Below are 17,515 nucleotides of genomic sequence, written 5' to 3' on the forward strand. Positions count from 1 at the left end.
CTATTCTTATATATCTAAAAAATAAGAGCGTAGCGTGGAAGGAGCCGGAAACTCAAACCTATCTATGTATAGAGTATATTGTCTGTATTTCGAGCAAATCCGCCGGTCAGTTATCTTTCGGATGTGTTTGTTCAGGCTTTGAAGTTTGCTATTCTTTCATCCTAGAAGTCAGTTCCATCTAATGAAATTTGTTTTGCTTTTTTTGAGGGTAACACTAAATTGCATATCGTTTGCAGAACGGTAAATTAGTTGATAGTGCGTTTTTAAAAGAAACCTAGCCCATCGGTTGGCTAGGATTGCGACTTGAAAGCGATGCTTCCTCGCGATATTGGACAACCCGGCATAACCCGGAATTGTCGGCGAAATAAATCAACGTCAGTGTGATTCAATAAATAATGCTCTCTGCCAGACTTGTGGATTACACGTTAATTTATACCTCAAACTCGATATCGCAGCAATCAGTGATTTGCGATCAGTATATGCCTGTGAGCTTTTAGCGTGAAATTTAACGAGCTTTCAACTGATCAAAACTTCAAACTGTTATTGCACGAACTAAGTGACAGGAAACCGGTTGAAACTGTAATAGAACAAACTCGAAACAAAACGACTGAGTCATTGACAGTGTTTCCGTAATCTCTAATGATAATGCGGCAAGATCATAAAATACTCTGGTATTTGCTCGTTAAATGAAAACGGAAACATTACGGACTTTGCGCTGTTTACTTGCAAAAATGGATAACGAAGCTATTCAATTTCAGACGATTAATGGGGTTTAGAGATTGGCTCGGACGTGGAAACCTATCAAAGGCAGAGATGACAGGCAAGTGTCAATATTCAAAAGCCCTCTTAACAATGGTACCTAAAAGATAGCACACAAAATTTCTATTAACATCCCAGATTTTGTGACTGATTTTAAAAAAAGGCCAAGATCCCATCTCAGCATGACGTTATTGGACTTTGTGGATATGCCATCGAGAGGAAAAAAGCGAATTGAGATTACTTCGTGTTTATACAGCTGGCTTGGTGACAAGAAACCTTCTTGATGTGGGACAGAATTTGCAGCTGAGCCCTCTCCAAACCAAACAAGTTCATTAGCCAATGACAGGACGTCATCCCTTGAGCGTATATTGCGCTGCCCCAAAACATCATTTATTCCTGATTTTCCGTTTCGCAACCAATGAAAGGACGTAGAAACTGCGAATTTAATTTCGTTTGGAAGGAGCCCAAAATATCGCATTTACTTCACACTATCAAGAGCAGCCAGTTGGTAATTCGAGTGTCTGGAAAGAGCAAATTTACGACGTAACCGTGTCGGATGGCGTCTAAGCTGTGAGCATTTTCCGTTTCGCTTCGGAATCATGTTTGGCGGGCAATGTTTAACCAAAGTTCTTTTACATTGTAAGTAGAACTGCTAGCTTAAATTACGTAACCTTAATTCTGTACACGAAAATTGAATCGTTAATTTAAGAAACAGCTATTCGCGAATCTACTTCAGTTTTTTCATTGACTGACCGAGATTTTCGTTTCTCGTTTAGATATTACGGTCGCGCTATTCGCGGGATGTTCAGCATTATACCCAGGTGTCTTCAACGCTTGTCCTCAGGTAATGACTGTGATATTCTCTTAAATACCGATTTTTTTCTTCTAGGGGTGAAGCAAGCGTTTCTTAATCCTAAAGTCTTGAGAATTAACGAATTAAATGAAGCGAGCTCGTTGGCGTCTAAAGCAAACATTTTGGATACAAAAGGACTGCGCGTTGTGAAAAAGCCATTTTTTCCTTTTAGATTTTCGTATATATTAACCATTTGCCATAGCTTATCCATTTTAAGCATTCAGGCATTCTTTCTTTGCTTCAAAAAAATTAGGTTAGAACTCGTGTTATAGGGCTTTAGTGGCAATAAGAACATGCCGAATTTATGCTGTAATCCCTGGACTACCGGGTATTGTGAAATTTGGGCGATTTTATTTTGCATATGTATACATGATGTAATCTTTTCCCTCATAAAAAAAAACTTGCTTCGTTCCGTACCATTGCGAGAAAAATTTTAAGGGAAGCTGCAGCTGAAAAAGGCCATCTTTCAAAAATGATCTCGACAAACTTGTGGGCAAGATGTTCGAATTTAAAGTCATTATACAAATTAAAACTGAACTTCAATACTCCCACTTTAGTTAGCGCTTTAGTCGGAAATTTATTCCTAATAAATACTGAAATATTTTGTCTATCGTGAAAGAGGCTTATCTTCGCGTAAAAAGAGAAAACCTCTTTCCTAAATCAAACGATTCGCTGTTCGGAAATCGAAACGCGATTTTCTCTTTTGTTTTGGCGTTAATTCGAAGAACAAAAATAACCTATTTAGCGAGGAACGAATATGTCATTTTATGGTCGTCAGGCGATTACAAAGCCGTTTAAAATTTAATCGGTGAATATTTGGCAAGTCTCGCCTGAAACTGCTGAATCAAACATTTATGAAGATATGAAGAGAACAACTATTCAATCCAACGAAAAATTGGTCTAGATAAATTTTAAAAAGTCGATTATCAGTTTATTTGCATGGAACAATTGTAACAAAGTTCAATCGATAATGTAAATGTACCATTGTTACAACAGTCAATCAACAGAGTTGTGAGAGGTAACTTAGAAGATTTTATCGTTCCTTCGCCAAAATATCCAAAAATTTTCTCTCTGAAATGCGAAAATAGAGTTTACGAGACTTCTGGCTAGGAATTTGATTAAAACGCAATTCGACTAAAACAACTGTCACTTTCATTAGACTGCATGAATGGCGAACCTTGAAAGTTTAGTTAAATTAATTTAAGGGAACAAAACATTATGCAGCTGAAGTGAGCGAGTAGTCGCTCGATGTTTATAAATCCTGGATTTCAATCGTCATTTTGCGGACAGGTTCTAAGTTACAACGCATCAATGGAAAAAAGGATGGATTTAAAGAATTTTCTCGAGGCGACTTTCTATGAAAATTTCTAAAACGAAAATTGAGCATCATTTAAGAGATGCGTTTGATAATACTGCGAAGATGAAAAAAAAAAAAAAAAAGAAAAAAAGAAAAAAAAAGACAACAAAAGAAAACAATGCTTTGTCTCCAATAAAGCAAGGGAGGTTATGAATTTTTTATTTCAATGAGATCTTTGAATAAGTAGCGACGGGTTTTCACTGAGTAATTAATCTCGCGGCCGCTTTTAAGTTCTTTGTTGTGAGAGAAAAACTGGCACAGGAACAAAGTACCAGACATTTTGCAGTTCTATAAATAGCCGAAAAAACAAATTCAGTATTCTAAGTTTTTAATTATTTTCACCACCACCCTAACTTTCCCCTAGACATTTATATCGGTGTTGAAAATTCGAAAAACTCTTACTGAGAATATTCAGAAAACTGAGGAATTTATAAAACATTTGCCTGGAGACCTTGTTTTTACTCGTTTCATAATTAAAAATACAATTGCGTAGAACTCTTGGCGTCAATAGATAATATAACATGTCTTAATTTTTAATAATTAAGGTTTACCCCGTTCAGGCTATATTATTCGAGGCTCTAATCACAGAGACAACGACAAAACGTTTTTCTGTAAAAATAACTAAGAATGCTTTTCTTGAAAAATTCCAAAGGCTGTACAGTTCATGTTAATTTTTTAAAGATATTTTTATCATTTTTTCAAATTTAAGTCTTAGGATAGAAAAGTTACAAAAATTGAAAACACCTTGTTTCCAATAAAGCTATATAAATAAATGATGATTGAAACCTAAAACGGAGATTTTATCTGACCAAAACCGACTCGGGAGACAATAAACTGGGTCAATTGCATAGCTTGTGACATCGCCAACATGGTCTTGGCTACAAGTAGACATTTAGCGCAGCTCATTGCCAGGCAAAAAAGCCTTAAACTATTTAACTGGCCAACTGCTCGATAATCTTGCCCTGAACATGTTGTCATATAAGCCGTACATGGTTGCCATGCTCGAAAAAGGCAAAATACGTATACCTTCTACTCTATAATAAAAACTTCGCATTTTCTTCATAGATATTTAACAATTATTCCACGAGCGCGCGTTGGTTTTGTCATCTCAATGATCCAGTTTTTAATAATTGGAATTTTACCAAGGCCTCTATGTGTATGAGCAATTACTAACCATTTGATGTTTTTCTAGGGTTCATGTAACAGTTCTCTTTCAAGTAACCTTTGCCCGGTGGTTAATAACGCGTGTACATGTGCCAAAAACAACAGTTCCGCCTGCGATAGTCTGGATCAGCAGGCGTTTGTGAACTTAACCGGGGCTACAAATGAAAATGCATCGCAGTGGACCTGCTGTTTTTGTTCCCTTAACTCAAGCTACTGCTGTAACAAGTGCAACAACCCTACTCCTACCACAAGAGGTGAAACATAATTCCTTGTTCACTATGAAAACATGTAGAAACTAATTATAAATCGTCAATGTAGGAGTCCATAACTCAGTTTTGGACTCCAAGTTCGAGTTTCATGGGAAACAGGTTTGTTGTCAGTCGATTGTAGTATGTCTTCATTGCCACAAAAGTCACTCATTTGAAAACAGAATATGCGAAAATGGAACGTTTCGTCAGGAGAGATGACGAGGGTAAATGTTGTCGAAGGGGTGGTAGGTGGTGCAAAAGTGTGTTGCGAAGAAAAGCCAATAAAAGTCTGTGTAGGGCTAGTGGCCGATACACCTAGAACTTATCCCGGTCTCTAAGCGACTAGAGGCACTTCTACTCCCCTGGATGGGATGCTAGTCCATCGCAGGGTTACCCCCCTCCCCCCCCCCCCCCCCCCCCCACCCACGCCTAATCTAGCATTAAATATGCCGGTACCCGACCTGGGTGGATAGGCACTGTGAGAGTGAAGTATTTTGCCGAAGATCACAAGGCAGTGACCCTGGCCAGGGGCCTGTTTCTCGAAGGTCCCGAAATGTTTTCGCAGCTGGGGCCCATTTTTCGAAAGCCACGGAAAATTTTCGGGCCCGGAAAGCCATAGCAAAATCTCGAACCTTACGATTACAGAGCTGTTTTATTCACATATTCTTAATATGAACAGAGGTTCCCTTCATACAAGAAGTTTTAGGCGTATACACCTTTCTGTTATTTGATACAGATTAAATAAAAATGGCTTTGCGGGCCCGAAACGTTTCCGGGCCTTTTGAGAAAGTGGCCCCAGGGCTCGAACCCGGGCCACCCTACCCGGAGCCGAGCATGCTGAACACCAGGCCACTGCACCTCCACTAAATACATTAAGTGAGGTAATGCAAACGCCTTGGAGCTTGTAGTTAGTCACACTCTTTTACCACTGGACAGTTTTTTTTAAAAAGGTCTATTACAATCATGACGTTAAATTACTGTCTTGTTTACAGCTGCAGATCCACTAATTGATCTACCAACCAGATACTTCAGAATATTACTCGTGTTTGTACTAGAATGCAATCAGTTTTCAAACGACGAGGACAACTTAAATGACTCGCTGAAACAAGGAATAAACAGCCTAACCGGCTTGCCACTGGACCAAGTAACAGTAACAGATACCAGCTGCGCTACTGGTCCGCGGCCTTACTGCGGGGTGGACGTGGACGGTATCAGGGCTCATCACCGCGCCAAGCGCTTGGCTGTAGGAGGTAGGATGAAGGGAAAATCTCAAACCAAACAGAACCCGAAAGACAACTCGTACGGCTCATATGAATACCAAGGAAGTTCAATTGATGTAATGTGTGACAGCTTGTCTGCAAACATGACGGTGTCTGGAAAGAACGTCACACGCCTTGAAATGTCTCTAGAGTTACTTCGCCAGCTACAACTTAACAATTCGCTTGATATCCAATTGTGGGATGGGCGTGTCATTTACTCCTCATTCATGCTATCGGCGATGGATGGTACTTCATATAGTCTGCACAAAGCGACCACGCCCAAGTCTCTTTCCCCGACAACACCGGGTTTGCCTCCATTAACGGTCGACATAAAACCCCTGATCTATGCCGCAGCTGCCTTCGGAGGACTGATAACCCTGTGCATTCTGTGGAAGTTTATTAAACATTCCTGGCTTCTTTCGAGAAAGAAGTTCACGCCAATCAACAGTGACCGCGTGGATCACAAGAAATCAGCTCAGCAGCTCACCAAGCAGCAAAAAATCATGCAAGCCATGGAAGAAAACGACCGGACGCCACATGGTATGTGCATACATGAAGTAGCGATAACTAAAGTGAGAAATTCAGTTAGAGTTTGTAAATAGAGAGCTTAAGCAATGACGACGGCGACCCCGAAGACAACGCTCTGTAAAAAATGAATTTACATTTTACCTTGGAATGTCGCAATTGTACTGACCTGTTCAGTGCGCCTATTGGTCTCAGAGCTTGCTCAAGCTAAGCATGTAATGCCAGCTTTCAGCTTCAAATGAAAATACAAAAAATTAGCCGACGTTGTTCGCGTTCTCTAAAATACGCAGATTTTAGTCATTTCACGTTGTTGTTCTGCAGGACGGTTAAGAAATGTACAAAGATTTATAACGCACGTGCACAGCCATTGTTAAACCTTTTGTTTAGTGGCGTTTTCGTCACCGTTGTGGTTACTCCAGTTATGGCGTTTACAGCAAACTGATGTTGTTTTGTTTCGTTTTGTTTTTTTCTAATCCCTATAAAAACAGTGCAACACCAAAATAGAAGAAAAAGCATGTTTTCACAGAAAATTCAAACATTCTTACTCAAGTGTACAAACAGCTGAAGACAGACGGCAAAGTTTAGTTTTCGCCGTTAATTTGCTTCTTGCTGTAAACGTAACTTTTAAATTTTGCTTTGGGACACTCACAAACAACTCCTTTGGGTTGAGCAGGCCAGAATTCACACAAGACAGCGATTAGCTTCTATTTCACCAACAAGTTCCTCTTGCATAAGACTCGCAATTTTTAGACGCATAATGTTCAGACTGTTCAGGCGCCACTGGAGCGTATGAATACTTAAAAGTTTTCATATCTTGATAGAAATAATAGCTTTTATTATCACTATGAAGTTGCCGTTGAGCTATAAGCATTGTGTTTCTATTTTTTCCCTTTTCTGCTAATTCCCTTTCTCGATTGTCTCTCGACGAACTAAGGGAAAAGAGTAAAGGCCGTCTCTTATTCATCTTTACTCGCGCACAATACAGTTCGAAAAGTTTGATTTTCGGGAAATAAAACATTGGACAACAAAGCTCCCGTCCACACTGCATCAAATGTTTTCCATCCACACTACGCCGAAGGAATATCACCTGTCATTTTGGATTTGCGTTTGAGTAAAACTCGGGGAGGGGAATATCACGATTATCGTAACGTCACCGTTTTCGAAAACTTCGTTTTCAAAATGTTTCCCGTCCACACTAACACGCAAAACCGGCGTTTCCACATATGAATTCTTCCGGTTTGAAGAGCGTTTTCGAAAAGCTCCGTTTTCGTAACGGTTTTCAATTTCCTCCGGCGTAGTGTGGTGGGCATTCTTGGAAAGGGCGAAGAAACTAAGCATTTAATGAAGTTATACCGTGCATATATTGGCGTCGTATCTGCCTTACTCCTTATGTCTTTCACTGTTTGTCATTTCACTCATCAGCCAGTGGGAGCGCGTTCACAACCAGCGGCTTGCCTCGAAGTAATAACGAGGCTACGAAAGAGCACCCCAACTGGTCGTCCCCAGGCTACCCAGCGAGGTCGCTGGAGCCGGCGTATAAACCAACCGAGCTGCATAACCAGCGGACTCCGCCAAGACTCATTCTGGACGACGATGGATCTGATCTTGAGGACAGACGGAGTATCGACAGTGGAAGCATAGTTAATCTAGGAGACGACGAAAATTTGAGCGACATTTTGAACAGCGACGATGAACGAGCGTTTCGGCCTTCTAGTGTGAGCTCGCATTTCTCAAAAGGAATTAAAAATCCGGGTTTTATTGAGGAGATAAACATGGACGAAACGGCTGGTGAGCCATATAAAATGCGACGAAAGTCACAGTCCCCAAGTCTGGCTAATGGCAGCGTAAAGCTTTCTGTCAACATGAGTGATGTCCCAGAAGAGAGAAAGGCATCCATTATTTCTTCTGATTTGAGCTTGGGTGAAGGGGAACGGACAGTTTTCCTGCCCGTGAAGAAAGAAAAGAAGATCAAAAAGCAAGAGAAACCGAAAAAAAGCAAAACCACTTTGTTATCTGCAAATACTGACAAAAATTTGAGGAGAGGGTCTGTAACGCCTGTAAACGAGGATAACGGGACACGAGTAAACTCTGCGACACAAGCAAAGAGCCCTTGGAAATCGCCTACGCTACAAGTTACTGAAGGAGAAAAGAGAAGAAAGTCAATAACAAATACAACTGATAATGACAGAAAAGTTATCACGCCAAGAGATACATACGCGAAAGGAAAAAAGACCACGAAAGTGTCGACTTTAGAAAACGGAACAAAATCGGTTGTGAATGAAGAATTGGATGTAGGTAAAACTGGTGTTTCCGGAAAAGTCAAAAATGGTCGATCGATAACACCTGCGAGTCCACATCAAAGAAAAAACATTTCCATTGTTGCAAGTGGCGGAGACGACGAAGTCTCTGAGGGAAAACAAAAGAGGATAACTGCAACCTCAGCTACGCCTTTCAACGAACGCAGAAAGTCGACAGTCGCCGATGTGGAACAAAGAGAGAGTTCAAGAGGGAACGAAAGTAGGCTGAAAGAAATGTCAACCTCACCCGCCAATAAGCAAAAGAATTCCACCGTTGCAGATGATGGCAAAAGGAAAAAGAAAAAGCAGAAAAATGACAAAGAAAAGAAGAAGAAGAAAAAGACAGTTGATTCGGAGGATTCATCCGAGGAGACAACGCCGCACACTATTGAGGACATTACAGGACTGAATGTCACACCGGCCTCACCTGGCACACAGCGAAGGCCCTCGGCAGTTTTACAAGAGAAAGAAACTAAAGTAAAGAAGAAAAAGAAAAGAAAGGACAGAGAGGGAAAGAAACGAAAGACAGAAGATTCCGAGCTATCTGGAGAAGAAGCTGCCGAAGGCAAAACAAAGCATTTAGATGTAGATGGCATTGCTGTACCAGATGTAGAAACGAAGCGACGTAAGTCAGTCGTTCCCGATGAAACACAGAAAAAGAAAAAGAAGCAAAATGAAGCGACGACAACGAGAAGGAAATCTGAGATTCCTACAGCTAAGCACAGGGATCAAGACACCAATGGTTTCGTCCACAGCGCAAAGAGTTTAAGAATGGACTCGCTGACGGTTACACCGGAGGAAAAGCGCAGAAAGTCAATCGTCATTGAAGACATAGAAAGCAAATCCCAGACAAGCGACACTTCGTCTCGGAGAAAATCAGTCATTCCCGACATACCCACCGATTGGAAGAGGTCGGGCCCCGATCAAAACATCGCTCGTATGCAACCAAACAGCATTTCACCCATCCCCACTGGAAACAAATCACCACGTTTGACTATTAAGCCCTCTTACCATAAGTATTAAACAAAAGATGCACGGGCCCTCTCCTCAAAGGGCCTTACAAAATACCTTCTTGTAAGCGCCCTTAGAAAATAACTCCCTTCCTTTCGCGCCCATAACAAATTTTTGACTAATTCCTTCTAATTTAATCTCAAAGAAATTGTTCAAAGCGCCATGAATGCTTAAAGTAAAAGACTTAACATGTAGTTTTCAATTTCGCAAATTAAAGCTACAGGTTCTGAGAATATACAGTGAAGTGTGAATTCAGCTTCCCATGAAGGGTTATCTCACAGGAAAACACTGGATTCTCCCAAACTGTTGAAATAATGATCGTCATGAATGATAGCACGTTAAGTTTCACTTGATGCAGGAGACGAAGAGAAATGAAAGCCTGTGTTTACGACGAGGAAAGAGTGAGTGTTAAATTGCGACTTAAAAAGTCGCAGTATTAGAACAAATCAAAAAGTCCGACATCACAATCTATGCCAGAACCGATGCCAGGCCACGAAACTCAACTAAATGCGTCTCTTTAAAGTTCGAGGTTTAGATATTTCTAGTTTTGGGTTTATAGCACTTTCTTTGAGACGAGAAAAGTCTGATTGTTCAATTGCGACTTAAAAAGTTGCAGTATTACAACAAATCAAAAAGTTCGATGTCATAATCTATATAAGAAGCGACGCCAGGCAAGGAAACTTAAATGTGTCTTTTTAAATTTAGAGGTTTAGATGTCTCTAGTTTTGAGTTTATAGCGCTAGCAACAAAAATGTTAATAACATGAAATCTATTGATAACACAGAGATAGAAGAATAAGACAATGAGGATCTGTAAATAAAATAATTGTGCAATAACTTAAAATAAACTACAGTTTCAACCATCAGTTCTTAAAAGCACATCCCCACCTTAACTCACACGACGTTATATTAACGTGTAAGAAGAATTTCTACATAAAAATATCTATCTGATAACCACTAACACACATCAACAGTTGGGCCTTTCCAAAAGTATCCGGATATGTTCTGGGATATTTAGAGGTTCCTGGGATATTTCGAATATATTAAGATATTCAGAGAATCTAGGGATAATTGGAAATATTCATAGCTTTTTTGGCCAAGCCCTGTGTTTTCCTCGCTATTTTCTTGAGACAATACTCGGTTCTATGTCAGAAATAACCCAGTTCAGCGATTTCCCGCTTGAAAAATGAATTCCAATAATTTCACATCACTGCAAGTACTAACGCTACAATTTTCCAAAATGGCGGATGCTGGTAACATCGAGGCGCCTGAATCTCCTCGATTCCTCTTACTACTGCAAAACATTTTGAACATTTTTGCCTTCATAGTGATTCAAAATCACTTCATTTTTAAACAAGAATATAGGATATTTAAAGGGTTTTTCGAGATATTTAGAATTTTTTTGTGATATTTGGAAAATTTTCTGAGATCCGGAAAGATATTTGGACGATTTCATGTGTTTTCTTGGAAAGGCCTATCAACAGGATGCTTTATGCCAGTATTTATGCTACCTTTCTACATTAATTTACCAATCAAAACCCAAGCTAGAGTCGAGGACGAGGATACGTCATTCAAGGCGGGAAAAGATCGGCGCCCTGCGTCATCTCACTTCACGTCGATGCGTCAGTTTTGCACGCGCAGAAATCGCTCTTTGATTGGCTGAGAAAGTCAACCGAGGGGGGGGGGGGGGGGGAGAGAAAAGACCCTGGGAACGAGGAAGATCATGTGCGAAAGTTTGGTTGTGACAAAGTGGTGTGATGAATTGAGTAAACAATAGACAGTGTTTCACTGAGAGAGAAGAAACGTTTGCCTTGCGCAAATCACAATAAATCGTAACAGAAATATTATTAATAGTTGTTTGCCAACAGAATCGCTGCTGCTGCTGTTGTTGTTGTTGGTCTCTTTTTCAACAAGGTTCGAATCTCCATTTCCCTGTTTCAAACACAAAACACAGATGTCGTCCCAAAGTATACCGTAGTACAAAATTGTTGTTACTTTAGAGATTTGAATTCCGAGGCACCAGAGGTCCTTCCCATTCTACTCCTGAAAAATGAAATGAGAAAATGGAAGTACTCTTAAAACAAATGTTAGGCTTCTGACTGGGGGAGGGGTAGCGGAAGTTTTTTTTTCAAGGCATTTTGAAGGGGATGGTGGGGGGGGGGGGGGGGGTTATTTCAAATCATAAACCAGTGGCATATAGTGCACATAAAATAGGCTAACTTGAGGAACTTTTAATTTTTTTCTGTTAATAATACATCTTAACAAAAATGTAACAAAAAGTACATGTGGTACGTGTATAACTCCAAAAGGGTTAAAATGTTTAAAATATTCCGTAACATCGTCCACCACTTACCCAGTAAATGAGCTAACAAAAGGAATCTGTCCGATCCAAAATACATGTGAGGTTTGCCATTAACGTGTGCAACAATGATTGGAGCACCAAAAGCCTGAATATAAGAGAAATATTTGTATCTTAGAACTCGAACTTTCTTGCAAAAACATCTCACTTACGTGCTTCTAATCATTAAACTTCTTACAAGGAGACACCTTTGGGACCTGAAAGAAGTGTTGTAGTGCTTGTTAGTGAAGCCCTAGGACCAAAACTGCAAGTATGCTCACAGGTGTTGGAGGGGTTTGTAAGAAGGGTTCAACTTGGCTTCAAAGTGGTCCAGTTCTGGCCTTTTCTCTGTCACGCAGCACTTTGCGAGAGCACAGTGTTGCATGACAGCTGGACTAGGTTTCAAGTTTGCTCGACTTTTCTGTATGAATCAAGAATCACACGAGCAAATGGCCAATTTAAAGCAGCTTAAAATGGTTTGTGAATTGTTCCATGTACTTACCCCCATATCAAGAGCTTTCTGTGTTGTTTCTTTGAGTTTATCTTTGATTTCCTGGTCACCAATTTTACTCACAAGGGACTGGGTCTGGTGTTCAGTTAATCCAATGTTTTGGCACACCTGATAACAAAAAGAAATGATCAGCAGTACAACAGGCCCAGTTTCCAGTCTGTGAAAGCAGCCTGCTACATACATTGTAGTTGATCTTCAATTTGCATGCATTTGGCCTAGCAGTGGTAAGTTTTGAAATGAAGTATTCAGCAGTGAAGACAAGGTGAATCACACTTTTTTGAAAATTGTAAAACAAAGTTCTGCATGAGATTGTTCTTTCATTCAATTCTTAACAGGTTTAGCTACAAGTCAATCTCCCAGTTACTCCTCCCTTACAGTCGAGCCTTACGTAAGTGGGCACAATTACAAACTAAAGAAGCATCCTACATGTACAAACAGTTTTCTGCTGTGCTATGTTTGCTTGTGGCTTGGGCCATAAATGGGCCCTCTTATAGGGAAGTACCCAAATGGGGGAGGTGTTGGTCAGCAGAGTTATGTTTGACTGAATGATGATGACTATGAAGGGGCGTGTTTAAAACACGAAATAGCAAAAATTAGACAAAATGATATTAAAGGTAAGGGTCAGTGTGGGATACAGGTATCTGAAAGGGTTAACCCTTACATCTGTTGAGAGCTAACCACTGTCAAGTCAGTAATATTTAGGCTAACCAGAGTGCTATTAAGGCAAACTGGAGTGCCATTTCATCATTTTGCCATTTCGTGTTTGAAACAAACTCACTGTGAAGAATGGCAACCCACTGAGTAAGATATCCTTTGGTTTACCTCAAGGAGACTCTGTGGTTCTGTAATGTCTTCATCCTGAAACAACAAGTATTTAGTTATGTCATTTTCCAAATGAAGGTTTGCTGGGCAAAAAATCAACAGTGAAAATGAAAAGTTTTTGTGTTAGGAAACCTTGGCCTGGAATCAAGGAACAAAATCTTCTATTAGTAAACATGACCATGAAGCTAAGGTTTCTAATGTATTATAATAATTATTCAAATTTCGGTGCCATTTAATAAGCAGTTGGTTTGTTATGACACCCTGAGTCACCTGAACCTGGTGGTATAAGCAAAAATTTTCTATGTTACTGCATTGGATATCAACACACCCTTGACCAGATTCTCATCCAAAATTCACGGCTAAGAGGCTCAACTTTGTCTGGATAGTACTTGGTAGCCGCTGTGACAAGACGCATGGCAGATAAGGAACCTAGACGGATAACATATAAAAAACAAATTATTACAAAAGGGCAAATTCAAGTTTCGTATTTTTGTTTTCCTCTTATCAACAATATATGGCAATTATTGCCATATACTGTGTTAGACTGCAAATAGTAAAAATATATTTGGCATGGTAATAACTTTCTAGTGCTGATTAAAAGTAAGATCAGTGCAACTAATAAACAGAGTTCATTATGAATGAATATTCACAGACTGAGTATGAAGACTGTAAAGTCCTTATTTATAACCTATAAATGAACTGAATTCAATTTGTTGTTACTTAGATGTCTGCTCTAGGTGTGAACAATATAATCCTAAATCATGAAACCCAAAGAAATAAACTTGTTATCTCAGACTAGTTTCAACCTAAAATTTTCCATTAATATTATCTCACAATAAATTCACTTACAGAATATTTTACCAAAAGGGATTTAACTGACCTTTCCTAAACATTACATCAGCAGGATCCTGTGGAAATAAGAGGCAAGGAAATTAGCAGTGGAAAATCTCACTTTTAGTACTAAATAATATTATTTTCAAACTTAGTTTGCATGACAGGATAACTGTTATTAATAATGTATTGACAAACAATGTTTAGAATCAAGCAGTCCATGCACCTTTGAATCACAAGACAAAGAAAATCTTACTGCACCAATTTTAAAATTCATGAATGAAATGCATGCCATCTACTAAGGGTATTTTTTTTTAATTAGTGAAATCATAAGAAAACCATTTTCAGTATTGAGTGTTGTAAAACCAAAACCAAACCAATTACTTACTAATTAGACTACTCAGCCAGTCTGACACCATTATGATAGTAAAACCAAAACCAAAGTAATTGCCTGATAACTTTTGACACACAATTGAAAACCACTCTATCATGATAGGAAACCAAAAAGTATGGGATACCCCTTCCCCCAGTTTACCAACCTGTCTTTTTTTTACAGTTGCTCTGCAGTGTTTGCATCACTGAAAGCCTAAAAGGTTACACTTTTGATACTTACAGCTGGTGGAACCAGAGGGATTCCATAAAAATCCCGCAATCTCTCAATATCCTTAGACATGTACGCAGCTTTGGCTGGGACTGTTCCTGGGGGCTTATTACCTAGTTGTTTCATAAATAAAAACAATTTCCTTTACAAACAATCATCATCAAATAATGTGCAGTTCCAGAAAATATCCATACTCCCCCCACAGAGGGGATTGGAATTTCCTGAGGGGGTTGTGGGGTTCTAGAAGACCAAAAGATGTAAAGAAATGTATGAAGCTGAACCAGAATTTCCAGAGGGGTGGGGAGGTGTTAGAAAAAATCCCTTCCGTGGGGAAGGTATGGAAATTTTCTGGAACTACACAAGTCCCTAGGATCTGGGCAATAGATTACAAATTCATGAAACTGATTGGTGGAAACTGAAACTGTTTACACCCTCAAGACTAAATGCTAAGCCATTACAATGAAACATTTTCACATGACGGCGTACCAGCCACATTGGTGTTCCAAACCAGTGAAAAGGTGGCCATATTGGTGTACCAAACCAATCTTGTGGGAGTTAAACCCATTTCTTATGTAAACACTTTCTTTTGTTCTGGATGAGACAAATTTGCATGGCAACTGGCCACATTACTGAATACACTTTACCATGTAATTCACAGCTATTTGCATAAATATGAAAATTGCAGGCTGATCAGATTTTTATTCAGTAGTGTATTTCAGAAGGTGTACCTGAGCCAGCCATAATACCAGACAGGAAAAAAGGACGAAACTGCAAGTCTAAATTCCATTTAGTTTGATATCGACAGAGAACCTGAAAAAAATGATAATGGTTACCCTTAGCAGCATTGTAAATAATCCTTGGCCAGTTATTATAAACAAACAAAATTGGTTGTGCTGTGCTGCTTTGCTTTGTGCTTTGCTTTGCTGAGGAGAGCTTTTTTGCTTTGGTGAGGTGAGCTGAGCTGAGCTTACATTTTGGGTGGTCTCTTAGGGGAGGTTCAAGTGTATTTTTTTAATCCGATCATTGAACACGTAGATAGAATCACAAGAGAGCTGGGTGCCAACACAAGACGGGAGATTTGAGGAGGCTATAAACAGCCTAACTCATCACTCGTGGTTTTGCCTTGTGCTGCAGTGCACAAGAGCTTCCCAGGGTAGTCAGTCGATATCATACATTGTCAAACCACTCGATAAATCGATATCAATTAATTGAAATGACAGTTCTCTCTATATTAATTATCAATCACTCACAGCGATTGCTTTAACAATTTTTGCTATCATTGACTAAGCTGACTAAGTTCTTTCGATTGTTATCAAATGTTATCGATTTAACAAATTGACATCAGTTTTTCATGTGTCTGTCCTGTTATTGATCATGAATTTCCTCATAACATTGTCAAAATAGCTGTGGATCGTGTCGTGTGGATCCACAGACTACTTTGACAATGTTATGACGAAATGCATTGTCAATAACAGGACAGACGCATTAAGAACTGACATCAATTTGTTTTTTATGATAACAAATTTTCAAATTGTCCGCTCTTGCTCGTTGACGCATCGCATAAATTATAAATTCATGTGTCTGTCCGCTTATTGGCAATAAAAATTACCCCATGAGCGCGCGATAATTTCTGCATTCATCATAAAATACCAATTTTATCAACTGAATACGTAATACCCCGGGTACAGCTCTTTACAAATCAAGGATTTACGCAATCCTTGGAAACGTTTCGCACTATTTGGAGTGGAGTTGTACTTCTTGTAAGAAAATCTCAATCATTTACCTCAAAAGCAACCCACGAATAAGGCGAAAGAACATCATAAAACAACTCCACAGTTCTCTTTGCCACCGCCATCTTGAAACGAAGGTTTAGTCTTGTACAGCGGTGTTATAATAAAGAGAATATTCATGCTGAATATACGACGACATATTTGTAAAATCAAAATGGCGCCGAGAACTTCACTTTTTCCCAGGGAAGTGGCAAAGATCTTTCCTTCGTTTGAAATAACATGTTTAAATAAAGACTGTATTCCTTAGGTTTTAAGTTTGAATTTTGCAAGCAGTGGATAACCTCTAACTCTCCCCAACATACCGTAACTTAACTTGTTTTCATTAATTCTGTTCATTTCCAACAAGTACGCGAAGGGGGGCGAAGCCAGAACGAAACTATGAACGAGTGCGAAAAATGAGGCGCATAGGGAGGGGAAAAATGCATGATGTATGCTGCTCGTCGAAAATTTTAAAAAGAACCCCTAAGAGGTACCGAGACCCTGTTTTGTGGGCGTGGCTTGAAATGTTTTTCACCCCTGTTAAAGAGGTACCAATTCTAAAACAACATACTATCTCCTGTCATATTTTTTCCTTTCAATACCCTAAAAGTTACCGCAAAAGCTCCCGCTGTGGACCCTTTGGGGCTGAACACCCTATCTAAGAAGTACCAAAACCACTTTTTCAACATTTTCCAAGTTGAGTGGACGCCAAATGCATACATGTATCCAAATGTAAAACAATATTGAATATTTGCTTGTCAAAGAAACGAGGTAAAATGTCAAAACACCACACAAGTACTACAAGTAACATAGATACACATGAGTAACAGACGACAACAAGGAACAATGATGCTCAGTGTGGACTTCGCTAATTAATAAGAAGGCAAAAACTAAACATGCTTGCATGATTTTCAAGTAATTTGAGGTGAACTGTAAAGGAAATGGAACTACTTGCCCAAGCACTTGATTTTTGTGGTAAATCCGAGCATTGCGATTAGTTGTAAGTTCTTTCCTGGCCGGGATTTTGCCATATGAACTGTTTCCATGAAAATGGTTCATATGGCAATGATACTTTTTTTTACCTAATGGAGTTTGAAAAATTGTCCTGGACAGGGATGGCAGAGCCCCCCTCCCCCCCCCCCCCCCTAATTTCAAGCGAAAAACACATAAA

At 39.4% G+C, this 17,515-nt stretch overlaps 2 protein-coding genes across 3 annotated transcripts; one reads left to right on the forward strand and one right to left on the reverse strand.

The window, feature by feature from the left end:
- Positions 1-985: 985 nt before the first annotated feature.
- On the forward strand, positions 986-10,338 carry LOC110063567 (uncharacterized). Its single transcript, XM_020770566.2, has 5 exons — positions 986-1,398; positions 1,536-1,603; positions 4,162-4,387; positions 5,374-6,180; positions 7,588-10,338. The coding sequence occupies exons 1-5, from the start codon at positions 1,359-1,361 to the stop codon at positions 9,483-9,485; spliced, it is 3,039 nt and encodes a 1,012-aa protein (XP_020626225.2). The 5' UTR covers positions 986-1,358; the 3' UTR covers positions 9,486-10,338.
- LOC110063566 (glutathione S-transferase kappa 1-like) lies at positions 10,283-16,467 on the reverse strand. 2 transcript variants are annotated; one of them, XM_020770565.2, is made up of 9 exons: positions 16,359-16,467; positions 15,304-15,385; positions 14,588-14,688; positions 14,024-14,051; positions 13,472-13,572; positions 13,144-13,179; positions 12,385-12,429; positions 11,826-11,919; positions 10,283-11,515 (listed from the first exon to the last, which is right to left on the reverse strand). In XM_020770565.2, the coding sequence occupies exons 1-9, from the start codon at positions 16,428-16,430 to the stop codon at positions 11,469-11,471; spliced, it is 606 nt and encodes a 201-aa protein (XP_020626224.2). In that variant the 5' UTR covers positions 16,431-16,467; the 3' UTR covers positions 10,283-11,468. The 2 variants fall into 2 exon arrangements, with proteins under 2 accessions (XP_020626224.2, XP_020626223.2); XM_020770564.2 differs by having other exon boundaries at positions 12,313-12,429.
- Positions 16,468-17,515: the final 1,048 nt, after the last annotated feature.

Source organism: Orbicella faveolata, unplaced genomic scaffold (assembly GCF_042242905.1).
Source record: "Orbicella faveolata isolate gen_17 unplaced genomic scaffold, um_ofav_v1 contig_12, whole genome shotgun sequence".
Lineage (NCBI taxonomy): Eukaryota > Metazoa > Cnidaria > Anthozoa > Scleractinia > Merulinidae > Orbicella > Orbicella faveolata.